The sequence below is a fragment of the Arachis stenosperma genome, chromosome 4 (genome assembly GCF_014773155.1).
Source record: "Arachis stenosperma cultivar V10309 chromosome 4, arast.V10309.gnm1.PFL2, whole genome shotgun sequence".
Taxonomy (NCBI): domain Eukaryota; kingdom Viridiplantae; phylum Streptophyta; class Magnoliopsida; order Fabales; family Fabaceae; genus Arachis; species Arachis stenosperma.
Window position 1 is genome coordinate 51,950,561 of NC_080380.1, and position 19,052 is coordinate 51,969,612.

Consider the following 19,052-nt stretch of genomic DNA (forward strand, 5'->3'; position numbering starts at 1 on the left):
ATGTTACAATTGCGGAAAGCTAGGACATTTGGTCAGAGATTGCCCACACCGGAAGGATCGGGAGACTGCCAGGTCCGATTTTCATACCTGAGGTAATAAGAAAACTGATAACTTAATTCTTTACCACTTTAGATAATGCTGAAGGCTGGTATTCACTCATAATACATGGTCGAATGAAAAATTATGATCTGTTCTAGATAACCCTAAGTTATCTTAATAGAAGGTTTGGTGAGCATAAATGATTAGGTAGGCCTTTAACGGAAAGCAACCTCAGAATGGAATGACTGGTGGGCGATGTTAAAGCCATCATTCGAGAACTCCGTGTCGAGGTAGATTGGGACTTTGCCATGGTTGTAGAGGAGTTGGACATGTGTCCTAGAAACGTCCTAAGAAGGTCAACCGGAATACTACCAAGAGCCAACAACAAGGTCGTGTGTTCACTACAACAACGGGGGATACCGTTAGATCCGACAGTTTGGGAATTGGTAACAACGTGCTAAAGGTACGATTAAGTTGGTATATGGTTTTGGCTATCATAGATAGAAATCTAGTGAATGCCAGTCATGCTAAGTTGTGGTTGAGTACTTGAGGAAGTAAGTGATAAAGCTCGTACTAGACGAGAGGTCAGAATAAAGCAACAGAAACTTGTGGAAGCAGTAACACAAGATAGCTACGAATAAGAGTTGTAAAAGTTTAATATAGTATCTTATGTTTGAATACTAGAAGGGTTAAGAGGGTTACTGCAAGTAATGATCCCCAAATAGTTGGAAATGATTGCGGCTGCGAGCTTTGATGGTTCTAAAGCGGATGAGGAAATTTTCATTAATGCACAATTAGATTTAGGTGATGATTGAGTGCCAGTTGTTGTGTTCGAGAGATGAGTGCTATGATGTTTGGTCATGGTGACCTTGGATTTAGATTGAGGTTTATAATGATCGGTTTTGAAAGAAGAATGTGAAAACCATTAAATTGAAATGTTGATGCGGTACTGAGATTGGTTTGAGGGAACCCGTGACGGGTGGTAAACTCCAATTTTTAGGGAGGTGCTGTTGAAAATTCTCCCAGGAATTTGAAGGGGTGTTGGTTATATTTTTGAAAATGATTTTTGATCTGAGTAACTTCAACAAAAGAGATGTGTCTCAAAGCTTTTATAGATTAGTAAAGCAAAGCGGATTCATAAGAGTTTGTCAGTTTGTTAGTCCAAACTCATTGAATTCTAGAAACGAATAAAGCTTTGATTGATTATAGTGATGTGGGATGATGGCTATGATTAACGATGATGGCAATATTATTGATGAGATTTAATAGGGTGTGGGTTGATAAGACGGTAAAAGTAAGGAACGAGGCTGTTGGTCGGCGTTGAACAAATGACCGAGGCCCTTGGAGATAGAGAAATCAGAGCGCGGCAACGGAAGCGCGCAGAGTAAAAGGACCTTGGAACTGCTATGTGTTTGATATAAAGGTAGACTATGCTCGCGTACTCGTAGTGATGGATGGAATTTTCGAGGGCGAAAATTTCTGTTAGGGGGGTAGAATGTAATACCCGGTCTAACCGAAATTTAATTAAATAATAAGTTAAGGAGGAGCAAATATGGTTGGAAGATTTGGCAATTAGAATTTGATGATTTAAATATGATATTTGGATTCAGTGAATTTTTCCGAGTCGGAAGACATAGTTTTCTGCGTAAAAGCGCGCAGTGAAATTTTGACCGGCAGTACCGGCTGAGACCTGTCAGGTACTGCAGCGGAGAAAATTGATTATGAGTAAATAATATTAAGAAATGAGGGATTATGATTAGGGGAGGTAGAAATATTTAAAGTGCGATTTAGAGCGCTAATCTTAAAGGTTTTGGCCCAAAATTGGGCCAACGGACAAAAATGAGTGAACTGGGCCTAAGTGGGCCCAAGACCCAACATATATAAATATTAGTTATGAGCATTTCAGCTCATTTTTACCCTAAAAGAGGGTTGGGGCGCTGAAATTGAGAAGAGGGAAGAGAAGAGAGAAAACCTAACTCTCTTTGATCTTCAAATCACCATAACTTGAGCTACGGAGCTCCGATTGACGAGCCGTTTGCGGCCACGCGTCGCTCTTCTCATCCTCTACAATTCTATCTAAGTTTTGTGGTGAGTATTCCATTCATCTCTGCCCAGTTTTCGAATTTCCCCACTGTTACACGTTTTTGGGAAGTTAGTGTTGAAATTTTGTGATTTTGGGTGTTTAGGGATACTCCAACATGGATTCTAAGTGGGTTCTATCCCTACTTCATATGGGCTGAGGTAAGAAGTGCTCAAACTCTTGTGATTTATCATCCTTATGAGCCCTAGGTTGATGTATGTATGTGATATTGGTTATGTTAGTGTATTTGGTGATTTTGATGCACAATTGGGAGGTTGGTATTGCTTGTGGAGCTTTGGTGAGGCTTGGAGCTAAGGTTGGTGGAGACTTCTAAAGAAGAGGCTCAATTGATTTGGCTACAAGAGGTACGGTTTAAGTTTCATTTAAGTACCGTGTGGTGTGATGAGAATTCCTAGGCTAGATGCCCCTAGGATTAAGTTTGGATTGTGTAAATGGTTGATGCTAATATGCATAGTTGGTATGTAATGTGAATTGATGATTGGGTTGAGAATTGTGTGACCTTGTATGCTTGGTGTATTGGAAATTTGATGTATTGGGTAATGAGTATTAAATTGTGGTTTATGCATTTAAATTGTGAAATTGGGCCGGAGGCCGTATATTTTGGGCCGGAGGCCGGAAAGAGGTAAGGGAGGTAAGTTGATGTATGCATTGTATGATGACACAAGTGATTGGATGAATTTCATATAATGAATATATGAATGAGTGGGTTGGTTATTGAATAATAAGGTTTGAGGAGTTGAAGGGTGAAATTATGTAGATGAAGTATGTTTGGTTTTGGGTTGAGAAATATCATGTAGTCATATGTGTGATTATGATTATTGATGTCTTGATGGTATGATGATGTATGAGAGGTATATATATTGTGATATATGCTTGAGGAATAATTAAGGTTGAATTGTGGGTGAAACCACGTGATAGTGATTATGATATTGATTATGTATAATGATGGTTGATTGGAAATAGTATTGTTAGAAATTGAGATGAGGAAGGATGTATGACATGTTGATGTGTTTGTAATTTAGCCATTTGCTTGAAATGGGTAAAGATGGTTATATGATGGTTTTGTGATTCGTGGTAAAGTGTTAATGTATGAGTTGAGGAGGCTTGATGTTGATTTTGGTATATTTTTACTGGTTTCAAAAGGGTTGAAATTGGCATGTTTTGATTGATTTTGAAAAGAGTTGAAAATGGCTTGCTTTGAAAATGGCACCTTGTGGTTTTATATGAAAACATGGTTTTTGGGCATACTTTGACGGGACATAACTTGGACTACGGATCTTTGTTTTGTGCCAAATCTGTTTAGAAATGAAATTGGATCCGGGATGTCCATGCCGTTCGAAGAACGGGTGAAAAACGATTTAAAATGAGAAAGTTATGTCCGTCGGAAGATTGGGGGTTGAAGCTGTGAATTCTGCAGTTTTTAACTTAGAAAATTTTTAGCAGAATAACCCCTTGCGCGTGGGTGCACTTGGCGCGTACGCGCCGATCTTTCAGAAAACGCCATCCACGCGTGCGCGTGATGTGCGCGGGCGCGTCGATAGTGCTGCACCCAATGCCCAGCCATTTTCCAGAGAGTTGTGCCAGAACTGTGCCAGCTTTGTGCCTGGGGCACGAGAGTATCCACGCGTACGCGTGGTTGACGCGTGCGCGTCGATTTGGCAAATTTTTAATCCACGCGTTAGCGTGCATGACGCTTGCGCGTCGATGAGTCTTTAAGGACATCCACGCGTGCGCGTGGAGTACGCGTACGCGTGGCATTGTTTTCATGCCAAAGTTGATATTTGAGTTTTAAAAGCCAAATCTCATACTTCTAAGCCTCCGATCTCACCACTTATATCTTAAATCTTTATGATATGCCTAGCTATTAGAAAAGGGCTAGTGAATGAGGTAACTTGCGAGTGAAGCAAGGGGAAAATGAATAATCAATGAGGATCATTGAGGATTATGTGAGATGTGGAGGATGGTGGTGGAAGTGCTTGTTATGCCATTGGCCGAAGGGCTGTAATTGTTTATGAATTGGCTGGCTCTGGATTGAACCGTGAGCCGGAATAGCTGTGTATGCTATGAATATTGGCTGGTTATGGATTTAACCGTGAGCCGGATGGCTGATATGGATGTTGATCCATGGATGAGAATTCATGCATGTTTATGCTGAATTATTGATAATTGTGAATTGCACTTCCACTATCTGAGATACGAGTTTCCCTGGGTAGTAGCAGTGGCTAGTCCACTTGCTCCGGGTATGAGACGAAAAATGATGTTTATGATAAATGAGTTAATTATGGAGTTTTGAATGAATGTAACTCAGATACCTGGGTAGTAGCAAGGGTTGTGGTTCGTCCCGCTTGCTCCGGGTCAATGCTTGTGTTTTCTCTCTGGTTGTAAGGGTGACAGGGCACCGATACCCTCTAATGGCGACAGGGCGCAGATACCCTCTAATGGCGACAGGGCGCAGATACCCTCTAATGGTGATAGGGCACATATTCCCTCTAATGATATTAATACGCAACAGAGAGACTGTGCCCGGGTTAGCTACCGGACACGTCGGGTTGGCTTGATAACCGACAGATGATATCATCAGCCATAGGGCAGGCATACATCATTTGCATATGTTTGAATTGTTTGGGTTTGCCTATTTGTTTTGGATTTCTATATCATATATGCTATGTTACCTGATTACATGCTACTTGTTCTACTTGTACCTTATTTGTGTATTACTTGACTGTATTGCTTGTGTTTGTACAACTGAGAGATCCCTCATGATGGTGTTGGTGGATGTTGGGGGCTGTTCTTGATGAGATGAATTTGATAATGCGATTGCATAATGATGATGATTTTTTGAATGAGATCATTTGAGCCCCCTGGGTGGACGTAGTGATGTGATTTCACTAGCTCCAGGCGAGGGTATGATGTATTGATATAAAGTTGCTGAGGCAGAACAACTGGTAATGGTTTTGCTTATGATTCTGAGTCTGATTCGTGAAAGAATCAGCGGAATGGGAAAACATGTGTAATATGAACTAGATTTAGTATTCCCCTTACGTCAGATGCCTATTTATGGATTAGTGAGAATCTAGGCTGGATATTTGGTGAAAAGGAGTTTAGGATGCTTAGTGAGTTTTTATTGCAGTGCATTGGATTTATTTGGCACTTTTACCGTACTGGGAACCCATGGGCCCGGGGTTCTCATTCCGTATATATCTCTTATTTTTCAGATACAGGTCCAGGTGCTCAGAAGTGAGCTGTGGTTCGTCTGAGAGACGACGAAGATATTTATTTCCTCTACCTTGTGTTTTGATTAGAATCTCTCCATCTTTGTTTTGAAAAGATTATATTATGTATTGAACTCTTTTGGAACTTGCCTATAGAGGCTCTTATGTTTCCTTTGGGAGAGATTAGGATATATTGTTGTCAACTACTTTCGTACTGTACCCTAGCCGGCCTAAACTTCGTGGGTCGCGACTAGTGGCTATTACTTATGTTATATATATCCAGCTGTTATCTATCTCTTAATCCCCTTTATGCCTTGTCCGTATATCGCTTTCGGCTTCACGTTCTATCTTTTCGTTGTTGAAACGTGAGTGATACGTCCTCGCGATTTTATTTCTACTCTTTTCAGGCTTCTCGATTAATACTCCTTTCGAAATTAACTATATTTATATATTAAAAATCCACCTGAGAGTCGTACCACCGTAATATCATTGACTTATGACTCGAGCATAAGGATTTGAATATTAGGGTGTTACACTGCTCTTGGCAAGGGCAGGGCAGTGTGCGTGCTGGTTGCTTTCTTCTTTGATTTGGTCATGGGCCACGCTTTTAAAAGCATGGCCTAAGGCTCCAAAGTGTACCCCAACTTCAAAGTGTATCCCAAAGCTCTTTTTTTCTCCTTTTTAGCTTATTTTGTGCTTCTTTGCTTCTTTTTCTTCTTATTTCCTACAAGATTTATAAAATTAAAAGATCAAGAAAATATATCATTTAAGCACAAAAGAATGCAATATTTAAGCACTAATCATCAATTTATTGTATGAAAAAGCATAGAAAAATAGGTATATGATGACTTGTCATCACAACACCAAACTTAAACCTTGCTTGTCCCCAAGCAAGTAAAGAATCATGCAATAAAGATTGACAATCCAAGGTAAGAAGAATAGCAACTCAATGTTTATGGTAAGCTAGTTTTCTAAGCATGCTACAATCACAAAAGAAATATAAATGATTGATGCTTCTATCTAGCTCATTTTATGAAATCTTTTCCTTATATTTCTTCCTTGAAGCAAGCTTTTGATTTTTTTTTTCATTAGCTTCTCCTTTTGGGTGCTTTGCCCCATGAGTTGATAACAAAGCTATGACTTCTAAATGCTTTGTTTTCAAGTATTACCACTTGATACATAAGCACCACAAGCATTTAATTAGAGGACTTCATTAAGCTCATTTTTTTTCTTTTCTTGACTCTCTAATCATTGATGCTCAGAACCTTGAGCTTTGAGGGAGTGCTTTTGCACTTGAGCCTAGCCTTGACTTCTAAGTGTTTTGTTTTCAAGCATTTGGCTTGATACATAAACACCACAAGCACTTAACAAATAAATTGCGATTGGTACTCAGAACCTTCGGCTTTCTCATTCTTTTCCTTTTTCTTTTCTTGCTTTAATTGTATTTGCTTCTTCAAGGTTTTCATGATTTCAAAAGATTTCACAAAATTTACTAGATGAAAAACTTCAATTAAATAAAATCCAATGCAATTGAGCAACAATCATACTAGCTTTCCAATACTTGTATGCACATGCTAAATTCTTCTTTAATTCCTTGTTTGTTTATGATCATGATGCTTTTTTGCTTTTGAACTCACAAAACTCAAATTGGTTGTCATAATGGTACAGCACCAGGTTGTAAATCAAATTCAAGCTATGCTTAGTCATACCACACATGCATACAGAAAATATAAAGACAATCATGCAATTTAAAGTGCTGGAAATAAAGGAGAGGAAAAAGAACTTTACAACCTTGTAGTTCATCTTCATTATTGTTGTCCTTTTTCCTCTATTCTTCCTCTTTCCCTTGCCAAACTCAGAATGCTTGCTCATCCTCAAGCAACAATTAGAACAATGGCTATGGGGCTAAGATGGATCATGAATGTCTTATACAATGAAATGTTAGTAGTACATGTGTTTTAAGCAAGCAAAATGAAAGATAATAATCAAGGCACCAGAAACAGAGACATTTTGATTGCAAACATAAGAAGGTGAGCACAATACATTGCATAAAAGATAAGTGGCACACCAAACTTAGTGTGACACTTTCACTTGGAACTGATGCAAGTATCTAGTAGATATGGGAACCAAATTTTTGTTGCATAGCAACACCAAACTTAGAATGCAATCATATGTCAATTTATTTGAATACTAAGCAAATGAAACTGTTATATGTTAAGTACAATCACCAAGCCAAGAATTTGTCATGAATAAAGATCTCTTGGTTATGTATTAACAAAAACAGTTAAAAAAAGAAAACTTAAAAATAAAGAGGTAACTAAAACAAAGAGAATGCAAATGAACTATCAAAACAAAAGAAAAATAACAATGTAAAGGTAATATGATTATGCAGACAAGTGATGTTGCTGGATGAGTTGCATAGAAAAATAAGTGGCACACCAAACTTAGAATCTTAGTGTGACACTTTCATGTAGAATTGATGCAATCATCCAAAGGAGTTGAAAATAATTTGTTGCAGGGCAACACCAAACTTAGAATGTAACCATATGCCAATTTATTGAATTTAAACAAAGCATAGAAAGAAAACAAAGCAGAAAAGAAATGTTACCTACGGTTGGGTTACCTCCCAACAAGTGCTCTTTTAGTGTCATTAGCTTGACATGTTGTTCTTCACTTTCTTCCTCTTCTTCCAGTTTGTTAAGAGGAATGACCTCAAAGGAGGGAAAGATTCAGCTAGTGTCCCTTGTCTTGGCCTTTCCTCAGCAAGCTTCCTTTTGTAAATGGCTTGATTGATCTTGCTTGCTGGATTAGGGACAGAATTGGTGTTCTTACTAGTTGCCTTCACTCTTTTGGATTCAAGACTTGGTTGCTGTATGATTATTAGAGTTTCGTATTCATCCAGAGCTTTTTGAATTGGTGGTTCCATGAGCTTTTCTTCTATGTACTTCTCTGCTTCACTTGAGTTTAAATTTTCTGGAATGACTTCCTCACTTTCTTGCTCCTCCACTCCTTTCTTTGCACCCAACATTTGACTTAATAGTTCTTTTATGGCGGAGGTTTGTTGTTCTTCCCAAGATTTCTTTATCTCCTCTTCATATTTTTCGATCATAGATTCAAGGGAAGTTTGTGAGGGTTGTGAATGTTCCTGTTCCTTTGTCACCTCAAGTAGCGTTTGTGAATATAAAATCCTTGGCTCATGTCCCTCATCCTTCATTGCAATTTCACTTGACACAGGGACCTTTTGTTTTTGTTTTTCCATTTTCTCCTTCCATGCTTTCGACAATTGGCCTAACTGCACTTCCATATTTTTGAGGGAGTTCTCTTGTTCTTTCTGATACTTCTCTTTCTCCTCCGCAAATCTTTTGAGCATGGACTCAAGCTTTGAGATTCTTTGGCTATTGGAAGTTTGTGTGAGTGGTAAGTTTTGAAAGGGGCTTTTTGTTGAAGCATGGTCAAGTGATGATTTCTTTGGATGAATATCATATGGAGCATTAGAATTCCTTTTCCAGCCACCATTGGAATTATGACTTACATCATTTTGTGGTGGAGGAAAATATCCCATATGAGTATCCTGCTCGAGTCTTTGTTGGAGCAAATCTAGGTCGTTTTCTCTGGGATTTGGTGGGGTATGAGAATAGAAAAGTGGTTCGAATGAGGTTGGTTCGAACTCCTTTTATAGCCAAATCAAGTGTAATTCGAAACACCCCAATTCGAATTACTACTAGGGCCAAAAAATGAGTAATTCGAATCAGCCAGATTCGAATTACTTAGGGTTTCGTGCTTGGGTGTAGTTCGAATTAAAATGATTCGAATTACATGTAAATAGGGTTCGAAACAACCTAATTCGAACTATATAGAAATGTGCATTGGTGGATTCATGAACCAGTTTCGGATTTGGCAGATCTATGTAATTTTTTGCTTCTATTGGCTTAATATAGTAATTTGCCCAAGATATAAATTAGAATAATTAAACAAAAGACATAGATTACTTATATTACTACCAAATATAATTATGAACGGTTTTTTTTACGAAATTATCAAGTTATTTAATAAATCATAATTTATATATATTTTTTATTTGTATTAGCGCATCCTAGAATTTTTTTTTCATGGTTTTTTTTTCTCCATTCAGTCCAAATCCCACCGTAAAAAAGTCGTTCTCCACATGCGAAATTACATAAATAACTCTGCAGTAAACACAATGTACGTTACTACGTTACTGTGCTTCCCTTTAATTGTATTTTTCTCCCAGCTCTTCCATAAAAATTCTGCCAAAACACGTGATGCTCTCTCATTTGTCGGTAAAAATATAGCCACAGTTAATCCCCATTATCTCTGTCACCAGAGACCTCCTCATATAGATATTCTACCAATGGTGGTGCTTAAAGATTGGAAGATCCCACGCCACGGAAACCCACGTCACGTGTTTTAAAAATTGAAGATCATAATAATTTTGTAATACTAATTATAATTAGGATTTAGTTATAAAACTATTATTAATAAAAAATTTAATTATTTTACTTTAATAATCGCATAATAGATTTATTTAAAATGTTTTAAATTTATCATAAAAAATATTTTAAATTGGTATTTTAAAACAAATGTTAAGCTAAATTTTTATAATTGATATATTTTTTAATCTTTTAATAATTTAAATATTTGAGAATAATTTTATAAAATATTTTTTTAACTTTTAAAATTTCAATATTTTTCCCTTATTTTTTTCTTAATATATAAGAGAAATATTAGATTACCAACATTTTTTTATATTTACTTTTTTTTTTTGGTGTCTATATTTATTTCATATTTGATTCAACATTAACAATTTTTTTTTAAATAAAAATATTGGTCCTATCATTCTCCAAAATAATATGTATATGTGATGTGATTCAAACTAAACACCTCCCTTGTGTACACAATTTTTTTTTTGGGTTTTTTATAGTATGTTTCAACCCGCAGGTTAAAGACTAATCCGTCGTGGATTTAAACTCTATTTAAGAGTTTGCCATTGGTCAATGAGTTGTTGCATACACAAGGCGTATGCACAAACATTTTATCTCACCTAGGCATTCAATTTGCTTAGAATAAAAAATTTAGTTTTAGATGGACTTGCAATGAGTAAATTTTCTTTTTAATAAGTTACTTATCTTTCTTCCTACTAACACTTTCATCGTCCATCTTATTGATACTTAATACATTAAGTAACATGAATAAATAAGAGTGAATTTGATCTTATTGTCCAACTTTTTTATTGAAGGATGATTTCTTTGGTAGGGAGGCATAAGGACTCATCATAATAAAGCTTATACTTTTTAAGAGGAGACAAAAAAGAAGAGGAAAACAGAAACTTTCTGTAAGAACTTAATAAGGAGACAACATATCAGTTGATTTCTTTACACGCTCATACATGGGTTACAAAAAGAACAAAACAAGAAAAAAAAGGAAAGAATTCACTGAATCAAAATGAGGTTGTGACTTGCTTCACCCTCGTATGATCAGCTCTCAAACCAAAGTGTGGAAAATTATGTCAAATAATCAGAGGGAAGAAAGACATTGAATTTGAAGTCCTTTGCTTACAAACCCAACATTCAAACCTGCTGCAACTTACGAAGATGCTCCAATAATGAAGTAGCTTTCCTCTTTGCCCTCTCTGTACCGCTCCTTGAAAGTTCGGTAAGAGGTATGACAGCACCAAGTCTACTTAAAGAAGCAAGATTTTCGGTATCCCTCTTGCACAATGCAAGTAAAATGGCGGCCGCATTCTCTTTGTTGCGAGGCAATCCGGTCCTCAAGAGATCTATTAAAACTGGTATGGTGCTGGCTTTAACTATAGCTACCTTTGCCTCTTGATGGCTGGCAAGAACAGACATTATTGTGAGGGCTTCGTCCACCATCGATTTGCTTGAATCTGTAAGCATTTTCAACAGTGCTGTGATAATCCCTGCCCTAATGGCCCTGCCTTTGTTTCCTTGATAAATACATAAATTGAACAATGCTGTTGCTGCATCTTTCTTCCCTCTTGGGCTCCCATTTTGGAGCAATTCTACCAACGCAGGTATAGCGCCTGAGGCACCGATTATTATTTTATTCTCGTCGGCAAGTGACAAGCTGAAGAGGGTTGCTGCAGCATTTTCTCTTGCTTCCATGGTTCCAGCTCGGAGAACCTGGACGATGGATGGAATGGCACCCGCAAGCATTATGAGTCCCTTGTTGTTTTCATATATAGAAAGGTTGAGAATCGAAGTGACTACATTATCCTGTGTCAATACATCTTCAGATGTTAAAAGGTTGACTAGAAGTGGAATTGCTCCGGCTTCAGCAATCAGTATCCTGTTGTCCGTGCTACGTTTGGAGAGTGATCGAATTTCAGTTACGGCTGCTCTACGATCCTCGACAGACCGGCTGGAGAGCTTCTGTACCAGGACTTCGATTGCCGCTATGTCACCTGTGACATCTATGAACGATCCGTCGCTCTTCTTTATTTTTCCATTAGTTAGTCCTGTTGGCTGTTCAATGTTGTGCTGTATACACCACTGAGAAATAAGGCTCCTTAAAACATAGTTTGGCGTAAGTGTCAAATGCTGGAGCTTCTGCTGGGTTTTAGGACATGTTGTATTTCCACAATCTATCCATCTCTGTATGTAAGATCTCTCATACGTCTAGAGAATAAGGAACAATAGAAGATGTAAGAAAAATAGAAAAGGATATACGTTGAAAATTCAATGCAAAATGCCTGGTGCTTAAGCGACATATGATATGAACATACCTGACCGGTGGCAACAATAACCGGATCCCTCATTAGTTCCAAGGATATAGGGCAAAGAAAGTCTTCGGGAATTAGAACTCCTTCAGACTTTTTAACCTCAGGTGGGCTCTTACTCTCGGAGCTTTCTTCACTTTCGGTATCAGTAACATTTGTTAAGGAGATCTCAGACATGGTAGGGATGCTCCTGGCTCTTTCTAAGCGAGAAACTCCCTGATGTCTGCTGCAAACTTCCCCTCCATCGTTTGTACGGATTTTGTCTAATTCTGATAAGTTTTCAGGACAGCTGTGTTGTTTATGCAATCCACTCGTGGTTCTACCAGGAACCTGACTGATTTCTTGAGCAAGTGGCTCAGATAATTTATATGATGGCATTTGTGAAATCATAAACCCGTATTTATCCGTGGCCCGTCTTAATTGTGTTCTGACTAAGTCCACCTATAAAAGCATAAAATACACAACAAGCTCAATTAAAGACATTATTGTTGTAATAATAATAATAACAATGGGCAGCCCAGAACACATGCATCTCCCGTTACGCAAGGTCCGGGAAAGAGTTGAACCCAAAGGACGTCATGTAGGCTTAAACCTGTGACCATGAGATCACGTAGAGACAACTTAATGGTTGCTCCAAGGCTCCCCTTCAACAACAATAATAATAATTTGAAAAAAAAAATGCATCTGTGTTTTACCTGTTCTCTGACTTCTTCTGAAATTTCTAAATGATCATATGGTAAGTTGCTTAGTAGTTTTTCCAATTTCCATGTCACACTCTGAAATTGGAAGATAATGGTCTTGGCAGCTCCATCCTTAAATCAAGATATATCAAATTTCAGAGATGTTCAAAGACACCTTTTGACAGAAATACATGCCGACAGAAATTCAGCATTTGTATGGTTCCATGTTAAATAATTCATGAGCTGTAAAACCATCTCTATTAGAAGAACATTAAACGAATGAAGTAAATATTTCCCAAGAAATCTGCGAAGCAAAATATAGAAAATGGCAAGAATAAGAACTCATTAAATTATATGTTGTACACCTTATCATCCCCTGTTGAAAGATGACTACATACAGTGATCTGGTCTTTGCAGCAAAAGACAGATCAGTAAAAATTTAACTCAAAAGAGAAAGCATGTTTCCGATAACAACTTAGGTCACACACATTTCCACATAACAAAAACTATCTATAGTTCAACATTACTAAAACTAATGAAAATAAAATTTTCGGCGCTCATTCTCCAAGCCTAGATGAATTTGAAACCTCATTAGTTCAACTGATGAAAGGAACCGGATCCTTCGTAATAAACCAGTATAATGCTCGGTAGTCTGTAATTTTAATTTTTTGGTGGATAGAAGTGCTCTATTGATGTGAAAGCTCTTTAAAATTAGTCTCATATATGTGACTTCCAAGTAATGGAATCGAATCTGATAAAGGTTCTATTCATTTCCCGGAATATCTACCCACAAGTCACAATTCATAGAACATCAGATTACAGGTTTTGAACTTTATGCTGACCTAGATAAACACTAATCACAAGATTCCATTTTTCACCCCTCTCAAACTTTCTGGTATGCTGTTTATGTTCATAAAATTGAATCTAGTATTCTTCCATTTCAAACCAAAAGAACAAACCCAATCAAAATTGCAACGTAGATATAAAAGCTTAGCAATTTAAGCGAGTAATTTCAATTTCCAATTGGGTGAACTACAGATCTAGAATTCAAAGATTATCCAAAAACGAATGTTGGCCTCTTCTAAACCGTTGAAACAAGTAAAACACTTTCAGCTCAGATCACTTCACTCCTAAGTCCTAACTCACTTCTCCGTAACCAATTCATAGCATTCACCAAACAAATCCTCGAAATCGAAAATCCAAAGAAAAGAAGAACGAGATAGATCAAGAGACAGAAACTCACAGAAGAGCAATTGGAACGGAAGTTCCTCGCCACCGAAAGCAAACGCTTCGCCGATTGAAGCGCCACCACCACATCAAACGACCAAGAAGCAGCAGCACCACCACCATCGCCATCAGAAGCAGCAGCACCACCACCACCACTTTCAGACGAAGAACTCGAAGCAGAGTCGGCAACCTTGTTGAGCTCCTTAATCTCCTCGAACAGGTGCGAGAGGAGAGAGATCCGTCGCACCAGATCGGTGCAGTCTTTCCTGAAGGTGCCGTCGCCAGCAATGGCGGCGGGAAGTGGTGGTGTGGGTGCTGCTGCGGCGGCAGAGGACCCGGTCCCAACGGCTCCGACACACATGCCGGCGATGTCGTGGACGATGGCAAGAAGCTCCGGCGTCCGGTCTCCGGCAACTTCGCCGGCCATGGCGCGCGTGTTTTGCTTCCTTCGGTTTTTGCGGTGTTTTGTAGTAATAAGGGGGTAATGTTGGTAACGCAACTAACGTCTTTGTTTTGTGTGTGTTGGATTCAAGGAAGGTCAAGAGAGAGTGTAATGTCATGAGACTTAATGGACTCCCCAGGGTAGATATGTAGATTGAGGAGCCACGATAAATTTATTTTATATGTATTTTTAATTCGATAAGGTAATAATAAATTCATTACAAAATTTAAATTTTATTTAAAAATTTATTATTAATCAATAAATTATTATATATACAAAATAAAATTCAAATTCTCAATATATAATTAAAAAGGCAAATAAAATAATTGTTTTAGCAAAATTAAACATTTTTTTTTTCGTATCAAAGTTGGCATAACGAGTCAGACCACTTAAATTCTTTTAAATTTTATAAGTTTTACTCTTTAATTTTCTTTACATGGATTTATTATTGATTAAATTTCATTTTTTGTTAGAATAAAAAAAAACTAATAAATCAACTGAATTAATTGATTTTTTAAAAATAAAATAAAAGAGTTCATAACAAAAACACTCTTTATTAATATGAACTATTTTTTAATTTTAATTTCAAAAAAAAATTGGTTCAATTGTTTTAGCCATTTCTAATTTTAACCATTTTTAATTCAACAAAAAATAAAATTTGACATAAAAAAAATGTCATATGTTATGTTTTTGTTAATTATAATACTTTGTCTAAAAAATGTTTTCCTGCACTTCCTTATATCATCTAATTTTTTGCAAATGCATTTTCAATTATTTTCAGTTAAACAATGAATTAAAAAAAACAAAAATTAAATCTTTGATGAATTATACATCAAGTTATTGCTTTTATACCAATTATTAAAAAAAATAATGCTCAAAGAGTCACCCTAATTTTATTTTTATTCTCATTCATAGAAAAAGAAATAATCATACAAATCCAGGCTCAGTTTTTTCAATATTGGGATGGAGAATGAGTTGTCCGGAGATATGAGAAATGGTGGTGTTATACAATGGTGTGGGACAGGTTTTTCTGATCAATGGCAGGCGGGCAATCGGACCCAGCGATTGGGGTGGGCGGGAATCGAAGTTGAAATTGTATATGGGAATCGCTGGGTCCGATTCGTTGAAGGTGCAATGTTGATTTTTTTTTGAATTCTATGAAACTGGAGTCGCTCGGTACGTTTGGGGTTTTCTGAAATTTTTTTTTTTTTACTGAAGGAATCGTTGGGTCCGTTTGGTGGGGCAGGTGATTTTTTTTTTTTTTTGATCGATGTAGTCGTTGGGTCCGATTTGTGGGGGAGAGTTTATTTTTTTTTTCTATGGGTCGCTGGGTCCGTTTTGCAGAAGAAAAAAAAAGTGAAATTTTTTTAGTAGGAAACGGTGGGTCCGATTTGTATATATATATATATATTTGTGTGTTTTGGAAACTCGGATGAACTCCTAAAATCTGAAGCCTCTTTACTGTTCAGCGTCTTCTTCCCTTCTTCCTCCCCTGTTTCTCTTGTACTTGTCATTGAGTCTGTGTTATTTCATTTGAACTCCAAGAGTAAATGAGAGTTCAGTAGATATTTATGTATGAGAGTATGAAAAATGGTTGATAGAGTTACAGTTAGAGTATATTATTTCGGTCAGATTCTATTAGAAACACCCAAAGGAGTGAGATTTAGTTGTGAGAAGCCGTTAGATATTGTAATCCCTTTCACAATCTCATTCGAGGAGCTAAAAGGTGTGATTTGTGAGAAGATAGGTTTTCAGATATCCAAGAAAATATCATGTATGGTATATAGATATCCCATACCGGTATTTGGTGGTTTCGTGCAGTATCAAACCAAGTATGTAACCGACGAAGCGAGTATGCAGGAGATGTTTTCAATGTATTTTGAAAGTCGCGGTCAGATATCGGTGATAGAGTTGTACGTCGAATTCGAACAATCTGAAGTGGACCGGAATATTGAAGAGGAAGAATATGATAGTGACAGTGAGGAAGAGTTTGAAAGCAATTACGAAGCTGTTGCTCCAGAAGGAGAAGAAGATCAAGGTGACGGGGTGGTGGGTCCAAATGTGGAAGACGTTGCACATGCACTTGCAAACGAGGATCCCTTTGAGGAGCCGTCCTTCATGCGGGTTCTGGACTTGGAAGCCATGCATGCGCCGGAGTTTCCGGAATATATGAGTGCCGGTACGTATTAACATATAAATATAAAAAGTAGTAGACTTTGGGAAATAATCTATGTTGGTAGATGTAAATAAGAATATAAGTCACGTGAAAATTAATTTATGTGCATTCGTCCAAAGTTTTTGATGTGTTTATGTTTGTAGGATGTTAAAAGTGGGATGACAACATGATAGATAGGAATAATATTTATATTGATGGGGATATAGGGAGCAACGACGTAGTCTTTAAGTTATTAAATGTATTTGCCTTAAATTATTTTGATTTGGCTGTCGTTGTGGTAGAAATTCCTATGGTCGCAGATGGTGAATTTGCAATCGGAATGGAATTCAGTTCTAGGGAAGCTGTATTGAAGGCGGTGAAGGATTATACCATCCGAAGAGGCGTAGACTACCGTGTGTATGAGTCGGAGCCGTTGACCTTCTATGCGAAGTGTACACAGTATGGATCAGGGTGTGATTGGCTTATCAGGGTTAGCATGATCAGCAGAAAGTATTGTTGGGTTGTAAGGAGGTACAACGGTTCTCACACTTGTACTAGAGCCACTATTTCTCAGGATCATTCGAAGCTGGATTCGAACACAATTGCGGAAGCAATAAAGCCGTTGGTTGAGGCTGACCCGTCGATAAAGGTGAAATCAGTTATTGCAGAAGTGCAGTCGAAGTTCAATTACACCGTCAGCTATCGGAAGGCATGGCTGGCGAAACAAAAAGCAGTGGAAAAAATATTTGGCGGTTGGGAAGCATCATATGAAGCTTTGCCTATATGGTTTCAGGCCATGTGTAACAAGGAGCCATCAGCAATCGTCCATTACGAGACTATGTCTGCATATCAAGGTGATGAGGAAGTAACTGATATCCGGGTATTGCATAGAGTCTTCTGGAGTTATTACCCCTGCATTAGAGCGTTCAGACACTGCAAGCCAGTTGTCCAGGTTGATGGGACTCACTTGTACGGAAAGTATAAGGGTTGTTTGTTGGTCGCTGTTTCACAGGATGGTAACAATAATATCGTCCCTATTGCGTTTGCAATTGTGGAGGGGGAGACTTCTGATGCATGGCACTTTTTCCTTAGTAACCTGCGACAACATGTTGTGACTAGGGATGGGGTGGGACTGATTTCTGACAGGCACGAATCCATCAATGCAGCTATTGCCCGGAGCAACGGAGCTTGGTCGCCCCCGAGAGCATTCCACATGTTTTGCATCAGGCATATAGAGTCAAACTTCTTGAGAAAGTTCAAGGCACCGTACCTGCAAAAACTTGTGGTCAATATAGGTAAATGTTAACTAACTATAATTTCCTTATTAACCGAGTTACCTTCTAGCAGATTTTCTCATGAATTCTTCTCTTGTGTGGCCTTGATTGTTGTCCAGGTTATTCGAGGACGGTGCGCGAGTACGAACAGCGCTACCAGCGTTTACGTGAACGGGGCGAGGCATATACCAACTGGCTGAACCGAATCCCACGCGAACAGTACGCGTTGGCGTATGACGGTGGCTACCGCTGGGGTCACATGACGACAAACCTAGTGGAATGCATCAACTCCGTGTTGAAGGGGGCACGCAATCTTCCTATAACTGCACTTGTGAAAGCCACATTCTACAGGCTTAACGAGTTGTTCACTAGAAAAAGAGCCGAGGCGGAGTCGCGGATAACAGCTGGACATGTTTTTTCTGAGGTTGTCACGTCGAAACTGAATGCCAATCAACTTGCAAGTTCTAACATCCAGGTTAATTGCTTCGATAGGATGAATGAGGTCTTCGAGGTTCGTGAGATGCCAGCTGGAACTGAGTATGCCGTCGATCATCTGGTGTAGGTCCGAGTAACCCAGGATAGTAGTTTTATGCCTATCATGTTTAATTGTACTACTTTATGTCATTTGCTTGTTTATTTTTACGCGTTTGTTTATGTTTATCGGGACATTGTTATATCAAATAAACTTATTTTCTAAATCATCAATTAGTTAGTATCTATTACACTATTTAAATATATATTAATATTAATTCATATCATATAATTAATCAATAACAAAAATAAAACAAAAAATATTAATTTATAGATATTAAAGAAAGTTTAATTTTTATTTTATTAACGATATGAATAAATAAACCGTAATTAATTTAAGAAGGATTAAATATGTTGAACAAAAAAAAACAAATAATATTAATTGATAGATGTTTAAGAAAGTTTAATTTTTACTTTATTAATGATATGAATAAATAAACCGTAATTAATTTAAGAAGGATTACTTATGTTGAACAAAAAAAAACAAAAAATATTAATTTATATATATTAAAGAAAGTTTAATTTTTATTTTATTAATGATATGAATAAATAAACCGTAATTAATTTAAGAAGGATTAAATATAGAACAAAAATAAAACAGAAAATTTTAATTTATAGATGATTAAGAAAG

The 19,052-nt window shown here is 37.4% G+C and overlaps 2 protein-coding genes across 2 annotated transcripts; one reads left to right on the plus strand and one right to left on the minus strand.

Moving 5' to 3' along the window:
- Positions 1 to 10,685: 10,685 nt before the first annotated feature.
- LOC130976104 (U-box domain-containing protein 11-like) lies at positions 10,686 to 14,587 on the minus strand. The gene is made up of 4 exons (XM_057900873.1): positions 14,036 to 14,587; positions 12,808 to 12,924; positions 12,119 to 12,553; positions 10,686 to 12,011 (listed from the first exon to the last, which is right to left on the minus strand). Exons 1-4 carry the CDS (start codon positions 14,444 to 14,446, stop codon positions 10,941 to 10,943), a joined length of 2,034 nt encoding a protein of 677 aa, XP_057756856.1. The 5' UTR covers positions 14,447 to 14,587; the 3' UTR covers positions 10,686 to 10,940.
- A 1,464-nt stretch (positions 14,588 to 16,051) lies between these two features.
- LOC130974983 (uncharacterized) lies at positions 16,052 to 18,452 on the plus strand. The gene is made up of 3 exons (XM_057899817.1): positions 16,052 to 16,640; positions 16,844 to 17,911; positions 18,010 to 18,452. Exons 1-3 carry the CDS (start codon positions 16,052 to 16,054, stop codon positions 18,450 to 18,452), a joined length of 2,100 nt encoding a protein of 699 aa, XP_057755800.1.
- The last annotated feature ends 600 nt before the right edge of the window (positions 18,453 to 19,052 follow it).